The 16,341-nt window shown below is 40.4% G+C and overlaps 1 protein-coding gene across 1 annotated transcript in view; it reads left to right on the top strand.

Annotated features, from left to right (window-relative positions):
• Positions 1-1,651: 1,651 nt before the first annotated feature.
• The window catches only part of LOC106940858 (protein FAM65B-like), a 43,181-nt gene continuing 28,491 nt past the window's right edge, over positions 1,652-16,341 (top strand). The window contains exon 1 of the mRNA XM_015023714.1: positions 1,652-2,300. Within this exon, the coding sequence (XP_014879200.1) occupies positions 2,222-2,300 (79 nt within the window). The 5' untranslated portion in view covers positions 1,652-2,221. The remainder of the gene's footprint in view (positions 2,301-16,341) is intronic.

The following is a 16,341-nucleotide window of genomic DNA, read 5'->3' as shown; positions in this document are numbered from 1 at the left end:
ATTAAACTACACATGCAGGACTCTGTCCTGGTGATCTGTTATATAAAATTATGATAAAATCGAGTAGAGCTTGTGGTTGTATTGTGACAAAGTCTAGGGGAAATCCTTTTGCGTGGCAGAGTACATCACCTGTAGCCTGTGCAAAAACACACCTTTAAATATGAACCTGGAATCAATTTATTAAAGGAGAACATATGTAAATCTGTATCTTGGTGTTGATTTCTCAGCGTATGAGGCTGTTGGAAGATTTACAATGGTGCCTGCAGGAACAAAGTTTCCCACGAAGACCATATGCATAGACAATAGGGCCGTTCCAAAAACACATCAATTATTAATCATTAAGTATATAATTAAAGGTAAACTGTGTGTTTTAAACTGGTACCCATTTGAATTACTCAGTAGCCGTTACTGCAAAAAGGTTGGACCCATGATTTACACAAACTGATATCGGTAGATTTGTTTTAAAATGCTGAAGACGAGGAGTTGTGGTTTAGTTTATTTAAAACATGCAAAGCTGAAATCTGCGAAACGGTTTCCTGAGGTTGTTTCTCAAGCTTTAAACTGAACAAACCAATGTTCTCTGCCGCAACACAAATTTAAAATCCTTGAATTATTGACCAGCAGTTTCACATGAATTGGAGAAGGTAGCTTGTGCCAGCTGCTGCTGAGATTAAAATCTTTGCGATGGGATTAAAAACTAATTTAGAAAACTGTTTTGGGTGGCTGAGATGGTCGACTCCACTTTCGGTAACTAGCTCTGTCTCGTCCCCTTTCTTCTCAATGTTACACACAATATTCACAATATTAGCTCTGTCCACAAGATCGTCACGTTCATTTTTGGATCTGGTCAGCATCTGACGACGGTTTTGACGTACAGACGTTGTCTGAACTCGCTCTGCGGAAAATGAGTTTGCTGCCAGGCTTGTTCCCATGAGCTTCAGCTTTAAAGGGAAGTGACAGAGGAGGGCAGGTCTGAGGGAAATGTGATAATGAACTGACTTGAGGCCTACTTTCTATTTTGGTTTCAAATTGGTTTGTCTAAATCGGGTGAGTCAGGGAAACGGCATGGAGAGTAAAGGGAGAAAGAGACGGGTTTTGCAAAAAGGAGGAAGAGAATTCAGGGAAGCCGGGGCGATGGAAATCCTATTTCCTTCTTTACCTTTAAACTTTTCACCACACCTCTCTCCCTTTCTTTTTCACTTCCGTACCCAGTCCAATTTAAGAGGAGCGTTTCTATATCAAAAGCTCCTCTTGTGAAAGTTGGGCTACTTGGCACTTGGACAACAATCCTGAGTGCTGCGATGCTGGACAGGACATGACTAACAAGAAAATGTCCCAGGAGTTATCCAAACCTTTCCTTTTTTGTGGTTTTAGTTGCAGAGTTCAAAGGTCAAGGGGTACAAACTCTGTGACTAATAGAAGGATCTTTCTGCTAACATTACTAGATAAATATTCTGCCTGGTTTAAATTGCTTTCTGCTCAGAGCAGGTGAGAGTGCTTACTTGCAGCCTGCGCCACTCTGGGGAAGCTTTCAGAAACGGCAAATGACGCCAGACTTTATCGGCACTGCCAAAGCTCCCTCGAAGTGGGCCAAATGAAAAAATAGAGAGAGCAGTCAGTGTTGTCCCACAAGTCCCGGTGGGCTGTGAAAGGACGGCCAGCAGAGACGCTTCATATCCAGGCTAAACTCTCACTTTCACGCCTTCTTTGCATGTTTGTGCCGGCTCAAAACATGCCATCGAATTATTCCTGTTGATCGCCAAGCGCTCGAGCTGACTCATTGTGGAGAGCTGTACTGTGGATATGGACACCCATGCACACACACACACACACACACACACCACTGACGCTCCTCTTACGGCACACTCTCATAAACACACACATGCGCACACTTACTCGTACAAGTGCTCTCCAAACGGCACACTCTCACTTCAGCTTTTGCACAGGATGTTATGAAATCGGCACGCTTGCTGAAACTTGGTGAAGGTCGCTGGGTGTCCTCTCTTGCATCCACCCACCCACTCTTCACCTGACACACACACACACGCACACACACACACGCACACATTGCTGTGCAGACAGCTGAAGCACGCTCAGCTCAGTCCCAGTCTTCTCCCTTCTCGTGTGAGGAGCCTGCCGGTGGATCGGAGCGAAGAGGCCCCGGGCCGGAGTCGATTCCTTCTCGCAGCCCAGACGTTTTCTCAGACGGGGAGGGATACCGATGGCCGTGACCGACATTCCAGAGGACGACCTGGATGAGATGATGCGTGAAGAAGCGGAGGATGTCTTCTATGAAGACGGTAGGCTTGCCAAAGGGTCAGCTGGGGAGTGTTGGGAAGCAAGCGTGGGTTTACGGGTGGGCAGCTGCAGCCGCTCGCGTGGTTCACTGTGGTCACACTGGTTTGGTTTGTGACTCGGGAGTTGTTGTCCGGGTGAAGAAAAGGGCAAAAGTGATGGTTGAACGCCGACCCAGAGGGATCTCCTCAGCTGTGTAGGTGGGGTTCACTGCTACACGCTCGAATAGACTTGCCAAAATTAGAAATTCACTTTTGACAGCAGGTTGAGAAATATGAGTTACTGGATGAGCTGCTGGTGGGATTTATATTAACCAATCTATGCATGAAATGAGTCTAATTATTTCTGCCGTAATGAATTCTGTTTGCTGCTTGTTTCCTGTTCCTCTTCTTAGGAGTGTTTTTTTATTTAAATTAGTCTTCTGTTTTTTTTTGTTTTAGAAAGAGCAGAGTAGCTGTGCCGTCTGCAGTGTGGGCGTTCTTGTGTAACAGGCATTTTAAACCACAGAAAAAATCTACTTTCCTTGAGAGTTTATAAGCCTTCAGAAATGCAGCATGACAAAAGGCGGTGTTTTTTAGTGATTTGATGCATGGTTCATTTAACATCAACAACACAGTTCTGCAAAAATATTCTTTCAATCAATTAACTAAGAATTCAGTGGAATAACTAGAAGATCTTTAGCGTTGTTGCATCAGAAAACCTGAACAATATTGGTTTTGTCTTTCATTTTTCCTGTGTTGGAAACTAAAATAATGACCTTTTATGAACTATCAAAGTTCAGACATTAAAAAACAAAACAACAAAAATACATGTAAGGCATGCAGAAATGTTTTCTAATGTGTGGTTAAAACTCTATAAGGGAGACAACCGCATTTTACTTTTCTTATTTGCAGAAATAGTTTGATCTTCTGTTAGCTTTCACTGTCATGACTGACAATGTTCCCAAGGACTTTGTAATGGAAACATCCACAGCATGACAAACACTCAACCATACTTAGGAAAGTGAACATAATATACATTTTCCACAAATTTATATTTTGTTTTTGGGTCAATCTTTGTTTCATCTGACTGGAAGTCAACACTTCCGGGTCAAGTGCTTGTAATGTGTGTTAATATACCACATATTTATATTTCTGATGGCAGAAAAGAAAATACTTTTTTTTTATTTCCCATATTTATACCTCAGGAAAGCAGAGTCATGGATTACCAATTAAACCTTCCTCAATATTCTAAACAACTAAAGTAGAGATTGATACTTTGTGCACGAGCTACTTGCAAAGTGCAGTACTGTTGTTGTGCAACAAAGGTAACATTTTACCTGCTCCTCCTTGGAGTGAATAATTCCTCCCAAATTAATATGTATTTTCATTTAAGCTCAACCACATTTAAGCGACAAGGGCTGTGCAGATGGTGCAGCATGTTTACATTTCATACAAACACAGTTTAGCTGCACATGTTTATACCTTTTATATTTAAGGTTTATTCAAAGGCTCTTAAATCTCAGATGGCCAGTTCATGAGGATGCTCTCTGATATTGCATCACTGGATGTGATCTGCGTGACGATGCCTCCTCTGACCCAGTTTTGACTGATTTTGTTCTTTTCCTCTGCTGGTAATGTGACGTTGGCTTTGAACAGCTCAGCCAGGATGCGCTCCGCCAGATGACTCTCTGCGGCAAACCAGCCAATCACGGCACACGGATTCCTGTAAAGTTGGCCAGTGGGCATCAGAGTGTTTATTCATAGACGCATCTGAAGGTTGCAGAATGTGGATCACTTATGTTTTCTGTTCTAATTAGCTCTCTGGATTAGCGATGGAAATTATTCAGCGTTGCTTTGCGTTTGACTAATCGGGAGTTTCATTTTTGGTGAAATGTATCACGGCTGTCCTATTTTCTTCAGATAAATTAGCTGTATTATTAACGGCCAAAGTAAATCTTCTCCATCCGCTGCGGTTTTAATTGGTTGTTGGGCAACAGCAGAAGATTAGATCCAACTGTGGCCTGTTGACTGTCAAAGACCCAGAAATTTACATTTTACAGACCTTGAAAATAACAAACTGGAAATGACGTCTTAATCTACGAGTTTATCTTAGTCTGATGCATTTATTTCTGTCTTACCTTGAGATTCAGGTAAATATGCACAGCACAAACGTTAAATCCCTGCAGTTGAAACCTTTCGAAGGTTAAAATTGAAAGGTGAATATTTTCTCGCTTAGTTCTATGTATTTATTTTGAACCGAGCAAAAACATGGACGAAATTTGTATCGACAGGTACCTCTCCGCTTCATGGCATTTTAAGAGTAACTTAATAAATCCACTTTGTTTACTTGAGTGAAAGGAATTTTAGGTCCATTATAGATTTTTAAGGTTGTAAATCAAGCATTTTGCTTTTATTTGCACAACCAAACAGCTGCATTATATAAAATGCGAATAAACAAATGAACGCAAAGCGGACATCTTCTTAGGGTATTGTAATTTCAATAAGATGATAGAAGTGGCTTTGACAGTCCTTAAATTGCAATGTTTGATCAGGATGGATGGATTCTCCATACAGTTATCAACATTCCTGGTAAAGATATGAAAAACCCTAAAATATAATTGTATTTATTTTTATTGCAGTAGAATAGTCTCATTTTAAAGAATTTAATCAGTCTGTGGTTAATTGTTTTTTGTAACCTCTCTTCTCACTCATCAGCCTTACTCTAGAGGCATGTCCTTTTGTCTTTCCCATTTTGAAGAGTGCATTGGAAAACTGGGCCACTGTGATTTTCTTTATATTTATACGCTCAACAAATGCATAATTAGACATTACTAAAAGTGAAGTGGAAATCAATGAAACGCATCAGTTCCATGTTATAGGAGTCATTACGGGTGCTAGTGATGTAAAAAAAAAACATTAAAAATCTCACTTGAGTCATTAAATGGACTCAAGCTAAAGGGTTGAACAGAGTATTTTAATGCATCTTAACCAGGCGCTTCAGTGCAAAGAAAGCATTTGAAAAGATTGCAGGAATAACCTTGTTTGGCCTTGACCTCAGAGCCACCTTCAGTAGCAGGCGTGTGTCTGTGGGTGTGTGTGTGTGTGATATATGTTTGCTGTCACTGCTACACTCTCAGAGACAATTGCCTGGGTAAGGCATGGTTAGCCTTGCTTGTAACACTGAGCTGAATTATGACTACCCTGACCTGAACAGGAGGGCTTCGCTTCGTCCTTTTCACTCGGAGATTCAACTCCGAATGTGTGAATGAGCAAAACGGCGTAGTGCGCTTTTACGCAGACCGAGTAAAGCTTTTTGAGTTCAGTCCGTCAAAGCAGCGACATGAAGATGGGGTGAAGGCCACAAGCCGCGCAAATCGTTTTATCTGTATGTAGGAATGTGATTCCAGCCTGACTCTGTTCATTTAATCCTGGCTGCTGCTGCTTCACATCAGGTCGCTGTGTTTACCTCTGGTGGAATCCAGCTAAGCTAAACCACATCAAATCTGATTCATGTAAGCAGGATTCAGAGCAAATTCACATTATATTTTACTGCGAGGCATTTCGGTCTGGACGTTTTGCTCAAATCAGACTTTAGTGTCTTGCTTTGTCACGGCCAGCACAACGTGGGACATCAAATCCAGTGTGCTGGCAGCGCCGAGCAGAATAAAGCTTCCCAACTGGGAGGCTTTTATGGGGAACAAAGAGGAAGAACAAAAGTTTAAGGATGAAACAAATATTCTGCACATAAACTGGAAGGTTTCTGCATTTGTAATCTGGACCAACAGACGGAAAAAAAACTTTTACTACTCGAGGCATGATTCAGATAAATGTGGGCGTCATTTACTCGGTACATATTTATTTATTTTCTTTTCCCCACCCCGCTGCAAGGAAAATGTTTCTTCGGGAACAGTAGTAAATTGGTACTGAAAAGTAACCAGCAACACTTCATAGTTACTTACTACGCCTTCCCCGGTTGGCACCGATGGAAGGGATCTGTAAAAATTCAACTTTTATTGCCCAAAATGGATATTTTGAAGAACACACCCTTTAAGCTGACCGCATTGTTTTTACTATTTGTGCGTTAACACACTTCCCTTCTTACCCCGTTCGTCTCTTCCACCCGTCCCACAGGATTTCCACTGGATTTGTCCGTGACCTGAGACGATCAATGATGCAATGATGGCAATGATTATGGAAATTATTATTAATATTTATTTCAACCAATCATGACGTCTCTCCTGATGAATGCTGCAAAACCAACCAGAGACATTTGATGAAAGTTTTTTGGATGCAGAGGACAATACAAAGATACAGAAAGGATTTTTTTTTATTATTATTTTCTAAATTTTGCACTGAAAATGGCTCCTAAAAGTAGCTGCTATAATACATCTCTTATTATTTTGTATTTTCTAATAAAATATACCCCACCACCCCTCCATGAACCCTCAAGTTGCACTAAAGCCACTCAGGAACTCAACTTCCAAACTGCTGTCACACACAAGTTAACACAAACACAGCTCTGCTGTGTATCATACATTTATCACACATCCACACATGGTAAATATCCCCTTCAGAAACTCTGTTAAAATTACTCTATCAGTTGGTGGAAAAGTGCACAGAAGCTGCATTGAGACCAAAAATAATCACAACGGTCTCTTTAAACGCCCACTTTCTCCTCAGCACAAACTCAGAGACTTTGAGTTCGGTCTAATTTTACGCTTGTGTGCCGAAGAACTCGAGAGTAAAGTGTCCCCGAGGAAAGAGTCAGTCAAAGGACTTTAATGATGGCAAAAAAAGAAAAAAAAAATGGCTGAGCATGAGATCGATGGCGCCGCAGTTGAACGTGGCGTGTTGGTGTTTTGTGTCTAAATAAGCCAGTGTTTGACTAACTGGGTCAGGTCAGAAGGCATGAAGAGCTGCTTTCAGTCACGAGTGAGAAACGCTGCTAGAAACACTACTGGACTATTAAGATGCCTCGAAGCAGGATGAACTTCAGATGAAGTTCAGAGAAGCACAAAGGAAACAGATTCCACTTCAAAACGCCCCGTTTAGTTGAGAAATACAGATCGTCCTGCTGCTTCTGGAACAGTTTAACCTCCTTTAATGTATCGTTCAGGGTTTAGGGTTTGAAACCCCTCTGTTGGTTTTAAAGAATTCAGTTTAGGTTCAATGATTTCGTCTTTCTCCAGGATTCCCATTTATCAAGTTTCCTTTCCCTGCTGAAGAAAAGCATCCCAACAGCATCATGCCTCCACCGCCATGTTTTGAGATGTGGATGGTGTGTTCAGGGGAATCTGGTGCTCATTTTCCTTCATGCATCTAATTTTCCATGCAGGCCAAAATGCTACATTTCAGATGCTTAAATAACCTCCAAAGACGTTTGGCTTTCTTCCATTTCACAATCACATTAAGCAGAATTGGGGAGTAAATAGTTACATTTACTCAGTTGCATTTAATTGAGTACCTTTTTTGGAAAAAAAATGTATCTTGAGGAATATTTTTACTGCTTTTTACTCTTACTTGAGTAAAACTTCTGGATACTCGACTCACTTCGAGGAAGATCACTGAATGAACAGCAAGCTTGTTTTAACCAAACACCCACCAAGGAAGTTTTATATTGAAAGAAATTGATTAGGAAACATGTCTCTTTTGCCTGATTTTGTTATTTTGTAATTATGAATTATTTTCATCTTTGATCTTCCACATTATATTTTGGCTTGTCTGATTATGTAATTTTAAATAATTGATGTTTTGATCAGTTACCTTGTACTTCATTAGTCTTTTTTATAACCAATGGATGGCTACTTTTTACTTTTACTTGAGTAAAAATATCTTGAAGTAGTTCTACTCTTACTTGAGTTTTAGCCTCTCTTCTCACCTCTGCCATTAAGTCTCACAGTTTCCAAGCTTCACCTTCTCTTTTTGACTGTGGAGATTTTCTTTCTTCCTGTCTCCAAACCTTTTCTGAATCATTTTTGATGTTCACTTGTGACGACGTGTGCTACAAATGGTTTTCTTTGTGATCCCAGAAGCCTTTGGATCTTTAAGAAGACTCTTGCAAGTCGCTGCGTACCGATCCTCCTGGATCAGCTCAGGGTAACTTTCCGTCTAAATTGGGTAAACCTGGACTCACTTAGGTAATGTTGAAACGTTATGACGTAATAGAGTTGAAAGACGAGGCAGCAGGTTTAAGGAAATGACACGTAGCTGTGCTGGAATGAGATGCTAACATAGCTAATGGTGTAAGAAACTGGCTTAGGAAACTTTATTTATTCAGTAATATCACTTTGTATTTAATTGCTCCTTGTTGATGTCTTTTTTTGCTCCTTCCAGCCTCGTACTGATCTTCTGTCTTGTCTTTGCTGTTTTTTAAGAGCTCCAGGAGGATTCTGTGGACGGGTGTGATTTATGTGCATAACAAACTCAGGCTAGGATGACCTGTAATTGAAAAGTTAATTATGTGTCACATCAGCAAATAACCAATCACAAGAATGCTGGAGCCACTGTTCTGTATGAGTTGAAAGGGACAAAATATTTATTTGACTCGACTGCGTGCAAATCAATATTTATCTTTTATATAACACTTTTTTTTTTCCTGCTTGACATTTCTAAACTTACACAGTTGCAAGTTGAGAAGCTGCTGTAAAGCTCTGAAGTAACTCCACACCTTAACAGAGAAACACTTTTTATGATCTCGGCTTTCAATCTCTGCTTTGCTTGAGGGCTTTTCTTTAAAGTTTGTCACCAGAAGCAGCAGAGACTTAAAGAATAAATCAGAGCAAGACGAGACATGAAGGCTGCTCTTTGCCGGGCCAGATGCCAAACCTGAAGGTCTCATTTCCCACCGTTCAGGAATTCTTCTCCTATCAAGCGATCGCAGTGGAAGAGCGGCATTCCTTCAGTAATGAGGTCACAGAAGAAAGGGCATTTAAAAGCTCAAACTGACCCACTTTCATGTCGCCTGCAGACCTCGCTGGATTTCTAATTTGGGTTTGTTTGTTATGGAAACCCGATGACATCCGTCGAGCTGTGCCACTCCAATGGGATCATGTGTCATCCTTATGGCAACAGAGAGTTCATCTCACTCGCTTTAGCCTGGGGGCGTTGATTGTTTCACAAACCTTTTTAAACGAGGAAGTGACCTGGTGTGCAGAGCTTGTCCGGGCAGAGAGACTTATAGATGGTCTGAATTTCACAAATCCATTTCTCCTTCAGACTCTAGTCTGTACTTGCCTTGCGGAGCGAAGGAAACAGTATCCTCCTCCGAGCCGCCAGCCAGAGCGCCGGATCAGAGTGGATCCGTGCTCTTTGGACTGGAAACCTGGGAGGTCGGCTTCATTTAATGGATACTTTATAGCATTTATATATAAAACTGCTAGCAGCTGTAAAGGAGGTGATGTAGTGATAATGGTTTTTACCACAGATCTGAAATCACTCTCACTGTGCATTCGTGTGTGTGAGAGTGAGTGTGTGTGTGTGCTGTAATCCAAGCTGTTCTGCTCAGCGTAATGGGGACCAGATTTAGTTGAGCTTGCATGTTTGAGAGCCTCTGTGACTCGTTCACCTTCAGGAGACCTTCCAGACTTGCTTCAAGTGTATAAATCAAACACCTTGGAGTTAAGAGGCTCTCGGACGAGGAGAGGAAGAAAAGCCGAGTGAAGAAAAGCAGGTGCGTTACTCTGCAATAAACCGATCCAGTTTTACAGATGAAATGACGAGGAGCCTAATTTCAGCTCTTGCCTCTGCAAATAGGCCTTATCATGAAATTTTCCACACAGGATTGACCTGATTGGTTTGTGTCATGGCAGGGAAAGCACGGTTGTAGGGATTAAAAGCTGAAAATAAAATGTTATTTTCAAGGGAAAGGAAACCAGTCATCAGGTCAGTAGCACTTCAACCTGTGATGCGGTTGCTTTACTGTATTTAAATTTGACCTGCAAAAGTTGAGTAAGGGGTGTTTTTAACCAAATTAATGACTTTTTTTGTGAAATAGTGTGTTAGTGTTAAGTGTTGCTCAGTGGTAGGAAATATTCATATTTCTGGGATAACTGCAATTTAGACTGTTGGGCTTTCTTGTAGAGAAAACAGGTTTTTTTTCTTTATGAATGAAGCAGCTTCTCATGCGTATTCTGCAGGTTTATTATGTGATTTCTTTTCCAGTGGGTGACCTCTATATCTGTAAGCATGCCTCAATTTACTGCCAAGCTGTGGCTCCAATGTGCACCGCGACTGTAACAACCCTAGAAGAGCTCTCCCTGCAGCAGGTTCATAAATCGGTCAATTTTTATTGCTGTCCGTCAGCCTGACCTTAACTTTTATTTGACGCTTACCAAGCAGCCCCACACTCCCCTTAATGCCAAACAAAAGCCATTTTGTCAGTAGAAAAATGGTCCTAAAGCCCCTCCAGTTTGACCTTTTCATCTCCAAACTCGTATGCATCATCTTTTATCATGAACACAGGAACACTGACAGTCCACCCACACATACACCTCCACTGTCTGGAGGCAGCCTTCATCTGTGTGTGTCCACAGCAACACAACACACACACACACACACACACACACACACACACACACACACACACACACATGGGCGCAGAGCATGCAGACTAATATGATGGAGCTCTAGTTTGTGCGTCACTGCAGTGGGGAAAAGCTCTGACCTGAGGGGACCTACTGCAGCCAGCATCTTACTGCCCTGCTTCTCCCTCTTTCTACTTCTGACAGTTAGCTCCACTGACCTACTTTAGCCCCAACACAATCCAGCAATCATTATTTTTCTGCAGCTTTGCTTGAGAGAGAGAGAGAGAGAGAGGGAGAGAGAGAGAGAGAGACTGCTTTGCATGTTGCCTTTTTAATTACATTTTAATGGTGCAACATTCAGCAAGAAAAGTGATGCAACGGCAGAAATTTGCCTGATTGTCTTCAAATTAAAGATTGTCTCGTTTTTTTTTTTTGTTGTTGTTTTTTTGTTAACGATGCTTGCATGAAGTTTCCACCTTCTCCTAGCCTTTTCTGCTCAGATCTCTCATGGTTCCCATGGTGTTGCGCTGAGGGCAGCACAGGGTGTGTGAGGTTCACATTTAGTGGTTTGGATCTTCCTTTGCGATGAGGTAACTGTTCCCAGTAAGAAGCGTGGCGGACCACCTGGGAATCTTTACAAGGCAGAAACATTTTGGAGAAGTCTGGAGATGAGATGTTTCGTCGCTGGTCACAAGTTCAAATAAATGAGCGCCGGCGTTGGTTAATGAAATGTTGTTATTCTTACCAGCATGATGTTCATGTGTAATTTAACTTTATTTCTTTAGTTATGTGTTGGTTGAATAAAAAGGCCCTTGCCAGATCTAAATTTCTCCCAAAACTGCCAAGTCCCTCGGGACGGTGCAGACATCCGTCCATCCTGCGTCCAGCACTTTAGTCAATCAAAAACAAACATTTATTGTGTTTTTTCAGTTCTTGCCATGAGCGACTCGAGAGGATTTCAATACCAAGTTTCCCAAATGCTGCTGTGTGTAGTTAAATATTTTAAAAGCATGACAGCCTCAGTGTAGGTGTGCTTTAAAGTGAAATGCAACTGAGGATAATTTGCCTCTCCAGAAGTAATTACAGCACATTTAGCAAAAAAAAAACTCCTTTCCTTTCTTGCTAGCACAGTGGACAAGTGGTGAGTACCGTTACCTCACAAAAAGACGGTTCTGGCCCCAGTGAGCAGAATTAAGGTAATTTAGAAAGAGGATCACTAAATCCTCTTGTTATTAATAGAACAATAATCAAGCTAATAATCCATAAAATGTTTTAACCCAATTACATTTTTTTTTCTTTTGTATTGGGGCTTGTGCAAATATGAAAGCATTTCACCAGTTGGTTTGTGGTAAATCTCTTTTAAAAGAAAAATGTTAAACCAATATAAACCATCTGAAAAGACTTGCCTTCTTTTCCTTTTTCTTTTTTTTTTTTTTTTTTTAAAAAAGGTCACACTTAAAACTAAAATATGCAGAATTTTCCAAAAGCAAGGGCAGTTAAAAGTGGTGCTCAATCACTGGTCATTCATTGCCTTAAAACAAGGTTTTAGGGGGCAGATATTTTTATATCACTGAAGGCAGTTCACTAATACTTTCTGCTAGTGGCATCAGCCATTGTGTTTGGACTCTGCAGCTAAAGTATACTGCCAAAAGTCAGCAGCATCTGAGCACTGGAACACACTGCAAAAAGCAAAAACTCATTTTATTTCCAGTTGCTACATGCAGGAGCATGAAGGATGTTCTTAAAATGTTGTGAGGAAACAGGGTAAAATGTCTCATTTGCTCATTTTGAGAGATTTCTGTGACTGTGTGTGTGTGTGTGTGTTGCTGTTGTTGATGTTCTCCTCTGTGTTGCCTCCGAGGCAGAGAGATTCCACCTGCTATATGCCAGCTGTCGTTAAAGTCCAAAGCAGTCAAAGCACGCAGCATGCAACTGAGTCATGTCTGTGTTTCACACTCAAAGACATGACAGGAGATGCATGAATAAGTACATCAAATATTAGATAACACAAATACAGCATTGCTTTTGTTTGTTTTAGTGCAGCAAAGACAGAGCAGAGCTTTTAGTGTGTCTGACAATAAATCAGCCCGCACATCATCTGCAACATGAGCAGAGGTGACAGCGAGCGTCTCCCTTATTTCAGTGTCACACGTTCACCATCAGCTGATCCTCTGCTCTGAAGTCGGCTTTCCTTCCTGACTCCTGCAGAAAAAAGTTTCTAAAAAGAAAGTAAAATAAAAGTTCTGGATAGTGAAAAATATGCATGCAGCTGCAACACGGAATATTGAAATAAGCGGGTGAAAACGGAAATGCACATTTTTCCAGCGTAACACGAGCAATCTGCAAAAGATGCAGTCTGTAAGCAGTTGTTACTCAGCTTTATCCCTCAATAGAAAGCTCCAAAATTGAAAAACATAATATTAACTTAAAATTTCTTTAACATACAAACCTAACAGTGCAATGTTAATGCATTAGTGTAGGGTTAGTGAAATTTAAAATGACAAATACATTGAAAACATATAAAAGGAGCCCTTGTTTAAAAAGTAGACTTTAAATCTGTCCAAATGTAACACACTGAAGTGACTGTAGTATGGTAGACCAAAAGTGTCACAATCCAAAAAAAGAAAAAGCGTATTTAACAATAATAATAATAATAATAATAATAATAATAATAAATATTAATAATCCAGATAGATTACACTTCAGCAGTCTGTCCTCTTGTTCTAAAATGTTACATTTTAATATCTTTTCAGATTTTCATGCATTATCACATGCTCTGACTGCTTCAGAAAAAAGTGATTTGCATTTAAAAATTAATTCAAATCAGTCTTTTTTGTTCCAGTTTCAACTACAACATTTACTCTGATACGGACAGTCGTTTGTTAGCATGTTTCTCCCACCGGCCCGCTTTCAATTTGCGAAACATGCAATGACAAGGCAAGTTTTACTCTTCTTAATATCAGTCTGTCTTACTTTAAGCATTTACTCGCAATGTAGATGTCAAATGTTATTCTCGGGACATCTGACCTCAGAATAAGGTCAAATTAAACTCTAAGTCTTGTATGTGGTTTGTTTGTCTATGACACATGTTATTTGCCCTCAAAGTCCCTTCAAGCTATCCAACACATGTGGTGGATATAAGGGAAGTTACATTTCTGTCAGTGCAGTTAGAAATTTTGTTCATGTTCATCTTAGTTTTTTAATTCATGAATTTTCTTTGTTTAGAAACTTTATGCTCACAAACAATACCTGTTGACTCCCTTATTGAGTTATTGGTCATAGCTGAATTGTTTTCTTTTTCCACTGCTTTCTGGTTTTTCTTTTCATTAAATTCAGGATTCCAGCTGTAAACAGTGTGTCCAAAGGAAAGACTGTTTCTGATAGGTGACAAAAAAAATCATCTTTTCCCCTCCTGATTAGTTCAATTTGCACTGTTGTAAAGATTCAAGACGCTCCCTTTATTTGTTGTTCATCTCTTGCAGATGGTGCAAAATTCTACGGTTTATTTAGTGAGTGTTCCTGCAAACATTTTCTTGAGAAAGTTAATATCATGAACCTCAACTCAGACGTGTCCACAAGAACCTGCCCCTTGTTTCTCATTGACGGACTCTGGTTAAAGATCAACCTGCAGCTGTTCTTCTTTGGTTTACTGACTGCATGTGTGCATGGTGTTCTCTCTGCAGTGTGTCTGAACATGCTGGCTCCCCCCATAAATATAGCTGCTGGTCAGTGGCTGCTGATGACAGCCATAATTACAGGCTGAGCTGTCCAACAGCTGAAGAAGAGAGAAAGAGGGGGTGTCTTTGTGCAAGTGTGGATACTGGTGTTCAAACTGAAGTGCTCACAAAAAAAAAAACCTGCAGAGCTCCCGGGAGGTTTGCTCTGGGGATAGAACAAATTGGGAAACAATGGGATAAAATCTATAAAACATGTCCTCCTTGTCATTAGATCTGTTTCAGTTGGCTTGTATTTCTCTTACTAATTTCTAATCAGGTTCCTGGAGCTTTTGTACTTTTATTTTTCAATTATGAAGGTAATGCATTCTCACTTTTGCACTTTACAAACATTTTTGGTCCCAAAGTAAAGTTAATTTTCAAACAATTTAACCGAACGCCTGAGCACCTCTGATCTTTCCTATTAAGGTTATTTCAAAGTCTCGTCTGCTCCTAATGATGGATTAAAAAGGACAAGTCATTTTCTGCTCCCGTCGCTTTGTGGAAGGGTGAGGTGAATCGGATTTGTATGGACTCAGCGGAACAACATATCCACTTATGGAGTCCAATTATGCTGGCAGGAGCACTCTGAGATGAGTCACTCCTCAAAATCCAGCTGCAGGAAGGAAATTTTTCCCTCCACCTTAAACGGCGGTACCTGTGCTTTACGCTGTTTGTGGCTTTTTAAAGATGGAGATGTTTGTCTTTTTTTAGATTCCTTTCATGTAATTTACTTTGTTTGCTCCTCGCTTCCCAGGGAAAATCCCTCTGCCTGAGATAAATGGATTAAAATAAATAGAAAAAACACCTTACTGGTAAACTGTAATGCCAGATAATGAACCCAGTGGGTAGGAAAAGGAGCAAAGTGCACTACTTCAGATCTATTACCTTGTTTAAGATGCACTATCCCAAATAAGATAATAAAGTTTTAGCAATAAAAAGCTAAAGTCAGAGTAGAGCAGTGGTTTCCACTTCCAGATCCTCGAGGGTCTGTTACCTGAATGCTTTAAATGTGTCCCTGTACCAATTAAGCTTAAGGTTGAACCACATCAGTATTTCTTCAGTTTTTGTAGCTACATGAAAAAGACCCATTCTTTGAAATGTGGTGTTTAGAACCAGGGAAACATCTAAAACGTGTTGGACCAGAACTGGGCATCACGGGTTTAAAGAGAACCTATGCTGCATGTCATTCCCCTCTGAAGACACACCTAACCTAACCTCTGGGAAGTAATAGAAGTACTGAGGTTTACTAGTGTTGGTGCAACGTCTGGGGTAGATTTGTTATAATAGTCCAGCAATTTATAGCAGTTAAAAGCCACAGCTGTGTATTTTTATGGCTTTCGTTCATCCACACTTCTTCACAAAGGGAGGTTGTATACAAGACTATTAGTGGAACTAGATTAGTCAAATATAAAACATCTGTTGTGCAAATACACTGATTATTAATGCTTCTGTTCTGCTGCAGAATTCAGTTACTAGGGGATTTTTAAAAAATGTGCAAATCTAGAATTCAACTGTTTAAGTACAATCCCAATAATAACTGTTAGTCTGTTGGTTATAGAGCTTTTGAAAATATAACCACCTAAAATGGCAGCTGCAGGACAACAACGCTACCAGCCTCAAAATGCCCCAACACGTCAATAAAGGTTTCCAGTTTACAACAATCAGAGCAACGCAAGTCAGAACGGCATGGCCAATATTCTGGAGTCTGACCGGATCACAGAATATGCTCTGCGAACCATTTAACGACTCTGTGATATTATGACACTTCTTCATTCTCTGGATGTGAACAAATTAAAGTCCCGAAGGGTTTTTCTCTTATTGCAAGAC

The sequence above is a fragment of the Poecilia latipinna genome, unplaced genomic scaffold, assembly GCF_001443285.1.
Source record: "Poecilia latipinna isolate Pla-1442-1.1 unplaced genomic scaffold, P_latipinna-1.0 Scaffold3395, whole genome shotgun sequence".
Classification (NCBI taxonomy): Eukaryota; Metazoa; Chordata; class Actinopteri; order Cyprinodontiformes; family Poeciliidae; genus Poecilia; species Poecilia latipinna.
The sequence above is the reverse complement of the archived record's forward strand: the minus strand, read 5'-3'. Positions and strand labels throughout refer to the sequence as shown.